At 51.2% G+C, this 16,861-nt stretch overlaps 1 protein-coding gene and 1 non-coding gene across 2 annotated transcripts; one reads left to right on the forward strand and one right to left on the reverse strand.

The window, feature by feature from the left end:
* The first annotated feature begins 14,071 nt into the window (after positions 1 to 14,071).
* LOC123072996 (U6 spliceosomal RNA) lies at positions 14,072 to 14,175 on the forward strand. Its single transcript, XR_006435525.1, has one exon. It is a non-coding gene; the product is annotated as a U6 spliceosomal RNA (small nuclear RNA).
* A 530-nt stretch (positions 14,176 to 14,705) lies between these two features.
* Positions 14,706 to 16,543, reverse strand: LOC123065020 (alkane hydroxylase MAH1-like). Its single transcript, XM_044488393.1, has one exon. The coding sequence runs from the start codon at positions 16,503 to 16,505 to the stop codon at positions 14,961 to 14,963; it is 1,545 nt and encodes a 514-aa protein (XP_044344328.1). The 5' UTR covers positions 16,506 to 16,543; the 3' UTR covers positions 14,706 to 14,960.
* Positions 16,544 to 16,861: the final 318 nt, after the last annotated feature.

The raw sequence follows: 16,861 nt of genomic DNA on the forward strand, positions 1-16,861 counted from the left end.
CTTCTCCATCACATGACAGTCATGAGACTTCATCCCGCTAAACCTTTTCTTGTCCGTGTCTAGATATCTACTTATCTTGCCACAGTAACCGGAACTAACTTTGACTCCGGTAAGGCACTTAAAGAATTGATTGATCTCAGCCTGACTTAAGGTGAAGCAAGAAGGGGGGCAATAATCCTCTTTCTTTATTTTCTTGCCCTTCTTCTCCCGTGCCTCTATCTCTGTCTCTGTCTCGTCTGACATTTTACGGGGCGGCATGTGCAGATCTTCCCTGATTTTCAAATCTTGCAAGTCTTTTCTTGCCTTCGGCCCATCCTTGGTCTTATCCGGCATGTTCATCAGTGTTGCGAGCAAGCTCTCAAGGACATTCTTACAGATATGCATTTGATCAAGGCAATGAGGTGTATCGAGTTTGTTCCAGTACTCCAAGTCCTAGAACACAGACCTCGTCTTCCATACCTTCAGCAGTGGCTCTGGCGTCTTTCTCATCGTCTTTCCTGGCGCGGGGCACTCCTTCCAGTTTTTCAACAGCTCATCGATTTCGGCACCGCTCCGCTTACGTGGAGGTCCTCGATGCTCAGCGTGACCATTGAATAGATCTCCACGGTTTCTCCATGGGTTGTCCTGTTCAAACCATCTTCGATGCCCCATGTACACGATTTTCCCAGACCCGCCATCTTTCCTTGACATTAACTGCTGAGACGTCGTATCATCCATGCACCGCATGCATCCGCAATATCCATGGCACACCTGGCCTGCCACATATCCGTAACCAAGATAGTCCTGCACTGTCGTGATCAGCGCGGCTCTCATGTTGAAATACTCGCCTTTGCTGGTGTCCCATGTCTTGGCCGGTGTTTTCCATAACGTGTCTAACTCCTCTTGAAGTAGCCCCAAATACAAATTAATATTATTTCCTTGTTGTTTTGGCCCTTGAATAAGCATGCTCATGTGAATGTACTTCGATTTCATGCACAACCAGGGGGGCTTGTACATCCATACAAACACGGGCCATGTGCTATGGTTGGTGTTCTGGTTGCCAAACGGATTCATGCCATCGGTACACGCGCCGAGCACGATGTTCCTTGTATCACATTCAAAATATCGATAGAAGTTGTTCAATGCTCTCCACTGGCTTCCATCCTTCACGTGTCTCAGCTTCGGATCATCTCCATCATCGGGCTTCTTCCTCTCCGCGTGCCAGCGCATTAGCTTTGCTTCCTTGGGATCTACAAAATACCTCTGGAGACGGGGAGTGACCGGTAAGTACCATACAACTTTCTGGAGACATTTCTTTCCGGCCTTCTTGTATCGAGAAGCATTGCACACCGGACAACTTGCTTTTCCGCGTGCTCCTTCCGATAAATTATGCAATCGTTGATGCATGCATGGTATCTAACGTGTGGCAGATCAAGAGGGCACACGATCTTCTTGGCCTCATCAACACTAGTAGGACATAGATTGCCCGCAGGAAGAACATCCTTTAGGTACTTGAGATGCTCATCGAGGCTAGTGTCGGTCCATTAGTTTTTAGCCTTCGTCTTCAGCAGTTGGAGCGTGAAACTCAAGCGGGTCACCTCAGGATTGCAACCATCATACAATGGAGTGTTCGAGTCTACCACCAGTTGCTCCAGCTTAGCCTCCTCTCCAGAAGCAGCTCTCTCAGTACTCGTCTCCTTGCGAAGCAATGCTTGAACATGAGGGTCCCGCACGATTGAACTTAGTACCGACGAACTCTGTTGCGTGGAGTCCATGTCATTCTCTCCGCCGCCATGTCCGACCCCTTCTCCTCCGCCATGTCCGGCCCCTTCTCCGCCGCCATGTCCGGCCTCTTCCCCGCCGCCATTATCGACCATCTCTTCGTCTTGCCCCGTGTCATCATTGCCTGCCCCGTCGGCATCCTCAACATCGTCATCCTCATCTTCAGTTATCCACCGAGTATAGCCATCCATGAAACCAGTCATGAGCAGGTGCGCTTCGACACGACCATCGTCATAGGGGTCGAGCCAAACTATTCCTTTGCATTTTCGACATGGACATAAAACCTCTGTCAGGTTATTTTCTTTCATGTCCTGCACCGCCGACCGCAACCACCTGTCCACCATCGTTCCACTGACCATCATGAATGTCTGCACGGTAATAATAAAACAAATTGATTATAAAAATGTGTGCATGCATCAAACTCATACAAAAATTCGGCATGACCTTCCCTAAAAATAGGACATATATGGATCTAGAGTTTGCCCGGAATTCACCGAAACGGAAATAAATCGACATTTCGACAAAACATAGGCAACTCAAAAGGACAATTTGGCGTCAACTCATGCCACACACACAATTTCCACAAACATATCACACACACATAAACATATTTCCATTTTGCAAAAGCATGAAATTTTCATCACCTCTATCTCGAGATCGAGCACACGGTGGAGATGATGTTGTAGGGAGATCAAAAGTTCACAAAGCTCTTCTTGACAAAGATAGATCTAGTTAGAGGGCAAATAGGTCACTTAACTAAATCCTACATCTACCTAGCTACCTAATTTGGGAGGAGACAACTTCAACTAGTGGAGGGGAAGGAAAAAGAGAAAGGAGATGCATTAATGGAGGTGGTGTAGTTAGGTAGGAGTAATGAAGAGAGAGAAAGGTAGATAGAAGAGATAGAGTAATGGGGGAGAAGTATTGAGGAAGAAGAAGAGTGAGAGTGGGGGCATGTGGGAGGTAGGGGAAAGGGAAGAGAGGAGGGGGGAGGGACGGGTGGGGAAAAGGTGGTGGGTTGGTGCGGATTAGCAGTACCGCGGGAGTTAAAACGCGTTGTTGCTAATAGCAGCAGCGCGCTTTGGGCAACGGCGCTACTGCTAACCGGGACCAAAAAGTGTGCCAATTTGAAATTTAGCAGCAGCGACCTCATAAAAAGCGCGCTACTAGTACATCCATAGCAGTAGCGCAGCTCGCGGTACCGCGCTGCTGCTAAATGGAGTTTGGTGGACACCGCCGTTCGATATTTGTAGCAGCGCGGTTTACACCCAGCGCGCTACTGCTAAAAACTTGTCAGTAGCGAGTTTTCCGTACACGCGCTACTACTAATTAGCAACAGCGCTCCTTTTTTAGTCGCGCTGCTGCTAAGATTCTGTGTATAGGTTTTTCCCTAGTAGTGCATGATTGCCTCTAGGGCATATCTCCAACTCTTACAGTATATTAAAATTGGAATGCGACTCATTCTGTAAAAAAAGAACAATGCCAACGGGTAATGCCATGTACTCCGATTAAAAAGGTCACCCCCTTGCATTAGCATTTGATCAATGAATATGTATTGTACTAGCAAATATGCCCGTGCGTTGCAACGGGAGAAAAACAATTAGATTATGTAGATGTGGTAGAGATAAAAAAAAGTCTGAGTCAAATGTCAGGATAAGATAAGGACTTAAAAAATGTCATTTGATGAACTATGTCTAAATGATGTCATGATGAGATAAGCAGTGGCGGATCCAGGAATTCAACTTTGGGTATTCTAAAAAAAATTCACCCTAAGAGCATTTCGAGCATCTTCAATAGAAAATGCAAATTTAAGATGTAAAACACAAGATGTAAAAACTTACATCTCAAAAAGTACATTTTCCATCTTTAAAAAAAGCAAACTCTAACAAATGATGCAAAATGGAGATGTAAAAGAGCTAACTCCAATAGAAGATGCAAACTAGAGATGTAAAACTGACCGTCGGCCGCGCGACTACTGTTTAGCCGTTGTACAGCCGCATTTGTATAGTGGCGGGCGGCGGACAAGCGGGAGGCGGACGAGCGGCGGTCGCGCAAAAACGAAAAGAAACGGCAGTTGGCGGTTGACGCGCGGTTGTCCTTTTCACATCTCCAGTCCGCGGAGATGCAAATTTGCAACACAAGTTGTTGTATTTTACATTTCCGAGAGGTGGAGATATAATATTTTTTTGCATCTACATCATCTGTTTTCACTCCATAAATGAGGAAATCAGATTTTCACTCCATAAAATGAGCCACTTCTGCTCAGGAACACTCTCTCTCTCTCTCTCTCTCTCTCTCTCTCTCTCTCTCTCTAAATCCAAACAAATCTACACATTCAGTTGGGAATTTCTATTTCGGATTGCTTGTAGTCTCGCCGCTTGTCCGCGTGTGGGTAGTCTCGCGTGCGTGCGCAGCGAGCAGAAGTGGCTGATCTCTTCTCCAGGGCTAGTGGGCTAATGGCTTGCTGCCGTGCTGCCGTGCTGCCGATAAGCCTGTTGGTCACACAGGCATGTACGCTAGTATTTCTGCCATATAACTATACGTAGTATATGAACTTTTTTGCAGAAAAATTTGGGTGTACATCTGTATACCCATGACCCAAGCTGGATCCGCCCCTCGAGATAAGGGACTTCTAAAAGGTAATTTTAAAAACTGAAAATGTGATGATCACATAAGGACTTGATATCATAAGGCGTCACAACAAAATATTTTTTGGCTAAGCAAACTGCATTGATGGACCATGCCTGAGCTAGATTGATGAATGATATATCTCGCCTTGACCTAGCGTACCGGTGTTTTCCATAACCAATAAAAACAGTGGCACCATAATAACATAGTTGTGTATGGAGGCAAAATAAATATTTAGTCATTTTCATATAGCTTACAAAAACAAACCCATAGAAAGTTGTGTCAATTTTTTGAGACTCAACGTTGTATAGAACACGGAAACCTTTTTCTTACCTGACGCGCGAGGGACTAAATAAAATCATAAAACGGCCTCTACAGATCCCCTAATAAAACCTCTACGTAAGGGGCAGTTTGTTTTGATCTGCATTATTATGTTTAAATTTTTTTAAAAATTTCATGGACATTTTTTTCAAATTACTGAATATTTTTTTAATACACGAACATTTTTCAAAATCATGAACGTTTCTATTTCTCTAAAAAAAAGTTAAACTTGATTTTTTATAATATGTGAACAGTTTTTTGAAATCACGAACGTTTTATGATTTCTTGATATTTTTTTTCAAAATTCGCAACTTTTTGAAATTTGGAATTTCTGAAAAACCTGAATCAATTTAAAGAAGGAAATACAAACACAGAAATGATAAAGGAAAAAGGAAAAAAAGGCAGGTCACGACCAGCACATGGGCCTGCCCATTACTGCTAGTGAAAAATGAGCAAACCAGGCTTCGAACCGCGATCTCGTGGGTAGAAAACTCTGGCCACTTATATAAGAACCAAATCTGGCCGTGTTTTAAAAAAACGAACCGTTTTCTTTGCTTATAGGTGGCATAGTGGGTAATTTAAGACAACTTTGAGGGCAATTTTACGACGGACGGCCAGAAGTAATAACATCTTTATTATTAGGGGTAGATATGGGTATATGCTTTGAAAATGCTGATTCACAAAGCTTTATGATAGACCAGACTGAAAAATCATCGAGTTTTAACAGTCAAAGGAGATGCATACAAATAATTGTTCTATTGATTCACTACGTAAAATTTGGCATAAAAAATAAAAATATAGGTCATAAGACAAGAAAATTTGCAGTTTATGTATATTTTACACTATGTCTATGTTTATAAATTTACATAACATAAAATATTTTTTATGGCGATTATATATTTTCTTACGGTCTCTTTTTACGTCGGAAATAAGACAAAACTTACGAAACGTAAAATTATGGTGCATTGATGGTAAAATAGAGGGGGTGAGGAATAACTATTCCTCACCCGCTAAAGTGAGCCTGAGCGCAATAACTCTAATCCTACGCTTCGGTCATATCGCGCCCGCTCTACGCGTCGCTCGGCCAATCAAATGGCATACAATAGTAATGATGGTAAAATTGCTGGCAGAAAAACGTAACAGGATTAAATTGGTTACGACCTAACATGCATAACTCTCCGCCTCGTAGGCTAGTAAAGGAAAATGGTGGTTGGTGCTGAACTGTGGAGTGTGGCCAGTAACCATATTAATTATTTTACTATGTTTTACATGGTTGATTACTATGTGTAATTAGGAGCACTCATATAATAAAGGAAAAATGGCAGCGGGTTGTTGGATGCAGCTAGTAACCAAATTAAATCAGTTACTATATTTTCCAAGTTTGATTATCATGTAGGCTAGGAGGATGAATATAATGTGAACTATTGCGTGTGTTCAGTAACAGAACTAATTATTTTACTATGTTTTACATAGTCGATTACTATGTGTAGTTAGGAGCGTACATATAATAAATGAAAATGGCGGCGAGCCCATGAACTATTGTACGCATGTAGACATGTAGTAACCAAATTAAATCGGTCACTATATGTTCCAAGGTTGATTACCATCTATAGTAAAGTAGATTCATACATCATATAATAAAGAAGTTGGCGAGGGCTACACCGTTGCATACATCCAGTAACTAGATTGAATCCATTACTATATTTTCCAAAGTTTTTTTTGAACGGACCAGCTGATGGCTCGCATATATTGATTCAATAGCAGGGAGCAGGCGGAAAAAACACAAGGTGGAGTTCGATCTTGCGATCAAGAATTAAAAAAAAGGCAAAAAAAGGCCGAAAAAACACACTAGCCATTGCTATATCGCAGCAAGGTGTTTTCTCATGGAGGATCCCAGAAAGGGTGCTCCAGATGTGTTGCCCCTGCTTGGCGCCACAATTCCACAATCCTTGTGATGTTTGCCAAAGCTTCGGTCGTGCTTGCACTCTTTTGCCTGAAAGTGCATTCGTTTCTCTGATGCCAGATGTCCCCTAGGATCAGAACGATCATTGTCTTAACTCCTTTTTTGTGTTCAGCTCTCGCTCCGTTCACCATCTTAGTGATGATGTCCACTGCTTTGTTCTTCTGCTGCCAGTTAGATGGGTGTAGGGAGCTACATCCCTGCCTTTGTGCAGTTCTCTCCCAGATTGTTGAAGTGAATGGGCAGTGCCAGAACAGATGTTGCGAGGTCTCGAGATTTCTGAGACATAGTTGGCAAAAGTACTCGTTCATCCAGCCTCGTCTTTGGAGACGGTCATTGCACCACAGCCTGTTCTTGAGCAGCAGCCAGACTGTGAATTTTAGCCTTGCTGGTGCCCAGACTTTCCAGAGCATTGTTCTGAGGCTTGTCCGGAGCATCCCTTGGAACTGGCAGTTGTATGCCGAGCTGGTAGAGAAGAAACCTGAGGCCGTGTGTTTCCATTTGATTGTGTCTTGCTGTTGATCACTGAGGCTTATGTTCTTGGAGATGATCCACCTGTTTAGCCTTATCACCTCCGGCCATAGCTGCTGTGTTTGGCCATGGGCTAGGTCTGCAACCCAGGTGCCATCGTGGAGTGCTTCATGAACCGTTCTGTTCTTCCTCTTTGAGTGCTTGTACAACTCAGGGAACTCCGTTTTGAGTGTGCCTGCATCAGTCCAGGAACTGTCCCAGAAACTGGCCTTTTTTCCATCCCCAAGCGACACTATGGTTGAGGCGTTGAACAGCTCTCTGTCTCCTTGATCACAGGGCAGCTGCATGCCCACCTAGGGCCTGTCTGGTTTGAGCCAGGAGAGCCAGAGCCACCGGAGCCTTAGTGTGCGGCTGAAACGTTGCAGGTTGGAGATGCCAAGGCCACCGTTGTCAATCGGAGTACAAACCTCTGGCCAACTTACTTTGCATTTGCCGCCACTGATCTTCTCGTCTTGAGCCCAGAGGAAACACCGTCTGATCTTGTCTATCTCAGCGAGTAGCTTCTTTGGCACCTTCAGCACTATGAGTGCAAAGGTGGGGAGTGCTGACAGCACACTTCTGACGAGTACTCTCCGTCCGGCGATGGTTAGCAGTCGCCCTTTCCAGCCTGCCAGACGAGCTCTGGTCCGGTCGAGGATGAATTGTAGGTGTACTATGCGAAGCCTGGAGAGTGTCACTGGGAGCCCAAGGTATCGAAAAGGGAACTGAGTTTGTTGTCCACCAAAATTCTGAAGCACCTGCTGCAGGTTAATTTGGCATCTGATTGTAGCCACCGAAGATTTTTGCAGGTTTACTTTCAACCCTGACGCAAGTCCGAAATCGTGGATGATGCTCATCAGTGTATCTATCTCCTCTTTCACTGGGTTGGCAAAAATGATGGCGTCGTCTGCATATAAACTTAAACGCAAAGCAAGGTCTCTTCCTGGGATCGGGTCGAGCTGGCCAAGCTCAGTGGCACGCTGGAGAAGCCTGTGGAGCGGATCTATGGCGATGATGAAGAGTAGCGGGGACAGTGGGTCGTCCTGTCGAAGATCCCGTCGTAGCCAAATTTTGTTTCCCGCTGCACCATTTAGCAAAAATGAAGAGGTCGAGGTCTTCAGGAGCATGGCTATCCAGTCGCGCCATCGAGCTGGGAAGCCGAGGGCCTGTAGGAGTTGCAGTAGATATTCCCACGAAACATTGTCGAAGGCCTTTGCTATGTCTAGTTTGAGCAGGAGCGCCGGCGTTCTTCTGTGGTGCAGGCTTCTAACTGCATTTTGGACGTAGAGGTAGCTGTCGTGTGTGCTCTTCTTAGCTAGGAAGGCAGATTGTGCCGACGAGATGATGGTGTCGATGACTTTTGACAGCCGCAAGGAAAGGACTTTGGTAAACAACTTTGCTATAGAGTGAACTAAGCTAATTGGCCTGAAATCAGAGACTGAGTCAGCGCCGTCTTTCTTCGGGATCAACACCACCATAGCAGAGTTTAGGGCGTCGAGGCCATCGCCGGCGATGGAGTAGAATTGGTGGAAAGCTCCCATGATGTCGTGTTTGATTGTTGGCCAGCAGCTACGGAAGAAAGTGCCAATTAATCCATCCGGGCCCGGCGCCTTTTCCGCCGGAGAGGCCTTGATCGCCTCCCACACTTCTTCCTCAGAGAAGGGGTTGTCGAGGCCTCCACCTTGAACAGAGGGCAGCTGTAGTTGGCTCCAGTTGATGGCCCGACTGCAGGCCCCCTTGGAGCCGAGGATGGAGTTGAAATCCTTGAAGATGACTGTCTCCTTATCTTCATGCGATGTGACAATGCTGTTGCCGGTCCTCAGGCTGTGTATGAAGTTTTTTCTGCGTCGCACTCGAATCTTTGCATGGAAGAACTTGGTTCCCGCGTCTCCTAGTTTGATCCAGGTCAGCCTGGAAGCTTGGCGCTTGTGCGCGCGCTCGATCGCCACGAGGCCGAGCAGCCGTTGCTTGAGGAGCCGTCGGAGATTAAATTCTGGTGTGGAGAGGTTGCGGGATTCTTGGGCTATGTCTAAACGTAGGATGATCTCACTAGCTATGTGGAATTGGAGCTTGGCGTCACTAAAGAAGGAGGAGCTCCATACTTTCAAGTCCTTGGCCGTGCGCTCCATCTTGGTTGCGAGCTGCTTGAAAGCGCAGGTGGTTTGGACTGGCCGGCTCCAAGCGTGGGCTACCGTCTCCTAGAAGCGCGGGAAGAGCGACCGGAAACTCTCGAATTTGAATTTTGCACGGCGGCGCGGGGCGGCAGCGTCGGCCAGGAGAAGCGGGCAGTGATCTGACAGTGCTGTAGATGCTGCCATCAGCACACTTGAGGGGAAGAGATCATCCCAACTACTAGTGCAGAAAAACTTGTCAATGCTAACGAGGGTCGGGTTCTCGCGCTCGTTGCTCCAGGTGTATCGGCGGTTCTTGCATTTGATTTCCTTTAGGCCGGCGTTGTCAATGGCCCGTCTGAAGATGCCCATGAGCCTGCGGTTGAGGTGGTGGTTGTTTTTGTCTCTCGCCTCGTAGATGAGGTTAAAATCGACGTTGATGAGCCATGGATCACCAGGAGGGGGTGCCGTTCTAGCTAATTCGTTGAGGAAGGCAGATTTTCTATTGTCTTCGGTTGGTCCATAAACAGCCGTTAGCCAGAAGCTCGAGGATTGCTGGAGTAGCGTCGCCTGCGCAGTGATCGCGAATTCGCCTACAGCATGGGAGGCAATGGTGGCCAGGTCACTGTTCCAGAAGATGGCTGCTCCGCCGCGGGAGCCGATTGTAGGGAGAACAATGCATTCGGGCAGAGTCGCACCCCCAATTTCTCTGACGATGGCTGAGGTCCAGACGCCGATCTTGGTTTCTTGCAGGCACATGATCGCTACTTTACTGGCGGTGACTACCTCGCAGACTGCCACCCGTTTTGCCGGCTGGTTTAGGCCGCGGACATTCCACGACATGATCGGGCAAAGGCTTTCACTCATCTGGAAACGAGTTTGCTCCGGCAGTTGACAGAAAACTAAATGGCCTTAGGCCCAGTACAGACACAACCATCCTAGCGGGGGCTCGCCGGCGTCCACCAATAGCCCCCAAACTACACCGGCGAGGAACGGTCCGCACTAATGAAGCAGAACAAGGGGAAACAAACACCAACCGGCTACACGCCGGTCGCCACCGGAGACTAGTTGCTAGAAGAGCTAACATATCTAAACTGAGGCCACATTGGCGGCTCCATCAGGTCCCGCAAGACCTGCAGCGATGAGGGGAGAATCCTTGTCGAGACGCGTCAGCTTGGCGATGACGGCAATGTCGTTGTCGGTGAGGGGCTCATCGAAACGGCGGATGAGCGCATCGGCCACCTCCTTGGTCATCTTGTCCTTTGGCCCGAGTAGCCCAAGCTCCTTTACGATGCGAAGGGAGGCGCGCTGGGAGACCGGCGTCTTGCAGTTGCTCGCAGCCTGACGAGCTCTCTGTCTGGTGGGCACTGAAGGCGCGCGCGCCTTGGGTGGAGCAGAGGGGCGGCGTGGGGGGGCGTTGGCGATGATCGGTGCTGGGGCGTCGACGAACAGGCGGCGGGTGATCTGGGGGTGGTTGTCTTTGTTGTCGTTGGCGATCTCGAGCTGGCAGACGTGGTAGGTGACCGCGCCAAGCTGCATCTCCAGCGTGCAGGCTTGCGTGGGGGCGCATCTGTTGAACTGGCCCGATGCTTGGGAGGGGGAGGCGAGCGTGGGGCCGAAGGCGACGAGCTGAGCCTCAGTCGCGGCTCCCCCCGTGTGCATGTTGTTGTCGAAGTCCAGGGGGGCCGCGACCACGGCGTCCGCCGCGGCTTGGACGTCCGCCGCCGCGTTGTCGACGATCATCGAGGCGAGGATGGGTCGCTTGGCTTCTCTGAAGAAGTCTTCAACTGGATCTTTTCCTTTGTCGCTGCAGATGTCGTTCTGCGTCGGTTCCGAGCCTGCCGCCGCCCGCGGAGAGCGTGGGGAAGGGTGGCAGCGCTGGCTCCGCTTGGCATTGCTCGCAGACGGCCTCTTGTCACCCGCGCGTCGACCGTGGGCAGCCATGTGGTGGCGCCTAGGTGCCGGGGAGCAGCTACGGTGGCGGCGCACGGGCACCGGCGCCTGCGGCTGCTGCGACGGTGTGCGCCCGTGACGCAGCAGCGCGTCTTTCCAGGAGCGGCGCCCCCCACCATCGGCGCCACCCACGTCGTCGTCGTGGTTGCGCCTGTTGCGCGGCGCGCCCCGACAGCCCAGGTCGGCCACCGGTGCGCGGCCCAGGCGCTGGATGCGCTCACTCCGTTGGCCGTCTTCGACCTCCATGGTCCAGGTGGCGGGAATCACCATGAAGCGGGGCCTGTCGTCAGGGTCGGAGTCGGACGACGGTAGCCCACTCTAGGCAGAGTGGGACGAGCGCGGCGAAGGGGCCGACCAATCTTCCACCCGGTCGACGTGGATGAGCATGGTGTAGTCTGCAGCGGTGGGCGGAGGGGCGACACGCCGGTCCGGCGATGAGTAGCCCTGCATCTCCTCGACGCGCCCCGCGCCGCGCGGCAGGACGCCGAGCGTGTGCTTGGTGGGGATGTGGGCGACGTCGCTGGTCCAGACCCAGCAGGCGAATGTCTTCGTGTGCTCGCGCTCCTGCGTCCTGCTGTCGAGGCGATCAACCCGCACCTTCTTCCCAAGGATCTCCTCGATTCCTTCGAGCGACCAGTATTGCATGGGCACCTTCTCGACGACCACTCGCACATGAAGCTGTAGTGTGTCGAAGGAGGCGTGGTCATGCTCGTGCCACGGCGCGATGTTGAAGGCGGCGCCGTCGACCCTGATGGAGCCGCGACGGACGACGTTGACGTGGTGCGCTGGCTGGGTGAAGATGACGAGGTAGTGCTCCGGGTGGTGGGCCGTGACGCGGAGCTGGTTCACCGGGACGGCCAGCTGCGCCTCCAGCGCGCGGCCGACCGCCATGGGGGATGTGGCCTTGACGCCGTCAGCAGCATACATGGTCACCGCGTGGTTGTGCAGGAAGAAGATGGCCTACCCCATTGCCGGGGTGGACATAGTCAGCGAGTGGCTCTCTCTGGAGCGGCGCGAAGGGTCGATGTGGTGCAGCATGGCGGGGGTGGTGGTGGCCATGGTGGATGCGGCAGGAGGCGGGAAGCAGAGGCGCGAGTGGATTGGAACTGGCGGGGCGGCGGGGGCTGGCCTGCTACTGGCACCTCTGGTTTGCTGGTTGCGGGGGCAGTTCTTCTCAATGTGCCTCGGCTGCTCGCAGATGATGCAGTGGATGGGGTCGCGACAGTCAGTGCGGCGGTGCTTCTTGCTGAGGCAGCGGAAGCAGCGGCCGCGGAAGCGGCTTAAGAAAGCCCCGCGGGCGGCGTCCGCATTGAAGCCTCTGCGGCGGTCCGGCCGCGGCTCTCCAGGGCGCGCCCTGGAGCCCGACGGATCTGAGGCCGCACACTTGCTCTTCTGATGGCTGACCACCGTCCAGCCACAGTCCATACCCGAATCGGCAACCTGGGCAGCTGGGGGGGACAGGGCGACGATGATGGAATTAAGGCGCTGGGTAGGGGGGGCAGTAGCTCGGCGGGGCTTGATGGCGTCGCGTCCATCCGCAGCGAGATGTGCTGCGGGATTTGCGACGGGGCGGCTGGATCTGCCGGGGCGACGAGCTGCGAGTCCGGCACCTCCGATGGACTGGGGGGAAAATAGGTGTCTCCCCCGGCTGGATCCGGTCCGGAGCCTGATCTAGCAGCTGGCGGAGGCGAGGTGGCTGCCATAAAGGCCGGTGGGTGGCCGCCGCGGCCGGAGCGGCCAGCGGCGCGGGGAAGGGGAGAGAGAGCTAGCTAGCTAGGAGGAGCCCTGTAAGTGCATCTGATTCTTCACATATTTTCCAAAGTTGATTACCATGTGTATCTACAATGACGCATGTAATAAAGCAAACGGGCCACGGGGCGGTAAAAGTTGGTGCGGCTAGTAACCAAATTAATTCGATTACTACATCTTGCATGGTTGATTACTAACAGGTGGAAGAAATTGGTGATTACGTTCGGTAGGCGATGTCGTTGGAAGGAGCCAAGAATTCGTTGAGTTTACAGCAAAAAAGGCCCGTGGTAAGGCACATGCATTCTACTAGTATATCTTAATAGTTTTGTGGCACTCCTTTGTAGTATAAGACATTTTCTAATACAAAGGGAGTATCAAAAAATGTTTTATATTTCGATACGATGGGAGTAGTACTTATAGGGGAGAGGGTGGATGCAGAGTATTGCTTGCTGGGCCAGTGATTCTCTGCTTCATAGTTTCCCGTGCATGCACATGCTTAAGCAAAATGGTCGATGCAGCCAGAAATATCATTACTCATTCGCAACTAGTAGAAACTACTTGCTTCAAAAAAAAAAACTAGTAGAAACTACTCCCCTTGCAAAAAAAAAACTACTAAAAAAACATTAGTAGAAACCATCTTAATGAAAAGAAAATCTCTAAGTGCGAGAAGCATAAATTTTACATGTACGGATTCCTTCAATTCTTATTTGGCAAATGCTTCAAGAGTACGAGGTCCTTTTTTAAGAAACAACTCGCACTAATTCTTCTTTTAGGAACAGCTCGCATTTAATGCGTAGCCACCGTCACAGAAAAGAGCGCTCGTACCCGAAACTGCTCTACACACGATAAAAGCGTACACGATGTGAAGACGACTAAGTATCCAGCTGCCGTTGCTCTCCTGTACATCTGCATGTGTGGCTGGATTTCACTGTCGTGCGTGAATCGTCTGTGTTTTATCGTCCGTATAGCACTGCTCGCTCGTACCCAGCCGTGCTAGGTTCCTCTTGTCTCCCGCCGGCGCCGACACTGGTCTATTAAAAGAAGTACTAGTTTATAAACCCGTCGCAGCAGCTAGAGCTATCCCTTCGGGGTCATCCGATAAAATTGGAATGATACAAAAAAGATTAGCATGGCCCCTGCGCAAGGATAACACACACAAATCGAAAAATGCTCCAAATTTTTCTGAGGTTGCACGGTACTACACTCTTGTATTGTTCGAGGATTCAGGCAGCGGTCCATGTAGCCTTCTTTGCAGGTTGCATGCTTGCAGCCCTCGCGTGCACTGCATTTTTACATAAAGGTCCTTGTAGGTCCATGTTTGCTCTATTTCCAATCAAAAAGTTCTTACAGCTGCAGATATCACGTCCATAATTAACCTTCTGGAACCTGTTCTTTGTCAGCAGGAAACCGTAGAAATGGGTGGTTGGTGCCTTGTCCCGTTCGACTTATCGTGTCTTGGTCACCAAACTAGGTTTACCGCGACGTTGAGTCAGTTACAACATCTATCGGCCAGCGCTACGCTACGCTACGTATCTGTGTTATGAGAGTGCGTGCGGCGCTCAACTGTCGCATGTCTTCATGCTATGCTGGCAAAATATACAGATAAGGCGGGCGGTTGTGCACCAGGCCAGCTTTCAGTTGCATGCAATCATATCCCAGTTGATCAATCTGTGCTGGATCATTATTCCACGTACGCCATTCTGTTCCAATCATTCTCTTTACTTCCTTTTTCCCTTCTTATTTGCATATATTCCTTTGTATACACATGTATTCATTTTATCCTTTGTACTCCGTATACACATTATTCCTTGTACATATTTATACACACACACACAAACAATAACCTCACAAATTAGGAGACCATACACCATAATATGTACTAGTAGTACATGTATATGCATGGTATGCCATGCAATGCATATGCACATAGGACTCCTGCGAGCATCGGCGTAGGTACGTACGTAGCCCTAGCGGGCATCGTCTTGCCTCTTGTAAACCCTCACTTTGAGCCCGTCCTTCATGTGGAGTATGATGGACAGCTTGGGCCTCACCACGGCACCGGCGGCGACCTCCACCCGGAACCGCGGCAGGACGGCGGCGACCACGGCCTTCATCTGCGTGAACGCCAGGTCCTTGCCCAGGCACGTCCGGGGCCCCACGTTGAACGCCACGAACTTGTACGACGGCTCGTGCCGCAGCCGCCCCTCCGCCGTCAGCCACCGCTCCGGCCGGAACTCCAGGCAGTCCTTGCCCCACACCGACTCCATGCGTCCCATCGAGTAGAACGACACGATCACCCTCCTCGTAGGCCGCACGGCCGGCCCGCTCGGCAGCGTGTCTGGCCGCGCTCCCGCCTTGTGCTCGAACGGCACCGGCGGGTACAGCCGGAGCGACTCCGACAGGGCCGCGTGCAGGTAGACCAGCCGCTTCAGATCGGCCGCGCTGGGGAGGCCGCCAGACGGCAGGGTCTCACGGAGCTCGGCGAGGATCCTGGCCTCGACGTCGGGGTGGTTGGACAGCAGCCAGAAGAACCATGTCAGGGCGGAGCTCGTCGTGTCGCGGCCGGCGATCATGAGGTTCAGCGTCGTGTCGCGCAAGAAGCGATCGAACTCGTTCCCGTCCTTGCCTACCTCGTCTTGGCATGCCATGTACAACGTGAGAAGATCAGCGGCGTCGCTGGCGTTGGCGTCGGCACTGGCCGCGCGCTCTCGCCCTAGCGAGACGAACTCGGCGATAGACGCGTCGAGCACCTGCTGAGCCCTGGTCATCTTCTTGTGATGGCCGATGTTGAGGTAGGTCTGGAGCCTCAGCCAGGCAATGGGCGTCACGTGCCTGTAGAACAGCACCGCCTCGGCCTCGTCCATGGCCGCCGCGAATGGCACTCGCGGGAAGTCGGCGGCCAGGCAGCCGGGATCCATACCGAATATGAACATCGCCGTGAGGTCGAACGTCAGGCGCATGAACACGTCCTGCAAGTCGACGACCGCGCCGCCGGCAGCGACGCCGTCGAGGAGCGGCACGAGCCCCTCGTCGAGCTTGCGCGCGGTGCTCGCGGCGACAGCTGCGCGGAACCTCGCGTCCGAGAGCAGCGCGTGCGCCTTGCGCCGCTGGAACGCCCACGAATCCCCGTCGGCGTTGAAGATGCCGTTGCCGAGCACGTCGAACAGGGCCGCGAACTCCTCGCCCTTGGGGTAGTTTCCGAAGTTGGTCGTGAAGACATGCGCCACGTCCGCCGGGTTGGCCGTGAGAAGGATGTCGACGGGCGAGCCCCACGGGCCCCTGGCGACGTGCGACATCCCCGGCGCCACGCGCAGGAACTCCGTGAGCCACTCGTGCACGCGGCCGGCGTTGACGGTGATCGCCGGCACCGAGCCGACCACCGGCCAGTTCGTGGGCAGGCCGTCCCGCCGGCGATACCTGAAGAACAACAGGAACAGGAAGCAAGCGAACGACACCATGATCTCCGGGTACTTGCCGAGGAAGCCTCGAACCCACCATGACACTTGCTCCATTTCTTTTGCGTTTGTTTACACTACCTATAGCCGGTGAAGTGTTCTTGTACAAGTGATCCAGCTGCAGAGCTAGCTAGGCTTATTATATAGTGCAAAGGTGAGGGGTTTGGGTTTAGGTGTAGACATTTGGTGCACTTTGGCTGATAATGATGTGGCAGGAGAACAGAGGTGGATGAGTAAACTCTTATTTCTACCCAAGAGACCATATTAAATCGATGAAATCACCATCTATGAGTATACTTCATGGGTGCAATTGAATTGACTGCCCTCCTAATCTCTCGTCATCTCTTCCTCTCCAGTCGACCGGTCGACGTACGTCATCAAAGGCCCACCATGGATATCGCCTCATGCATATA

This window comes from Triticum aestivum, chromosome 3B (assembly GCF_018294505.1).
Source record: "Triticum aestivum cultivar Chinese Spring chromosome 3B, IWGSC CS RefSeq v2.1, whole genome shotgun sequence".
NCBI lineage: Eukaryota > Viridiplantae > Streptophyta > Magnoliopsida > Poales > Poaceae > Triticum > Triticum aestivum.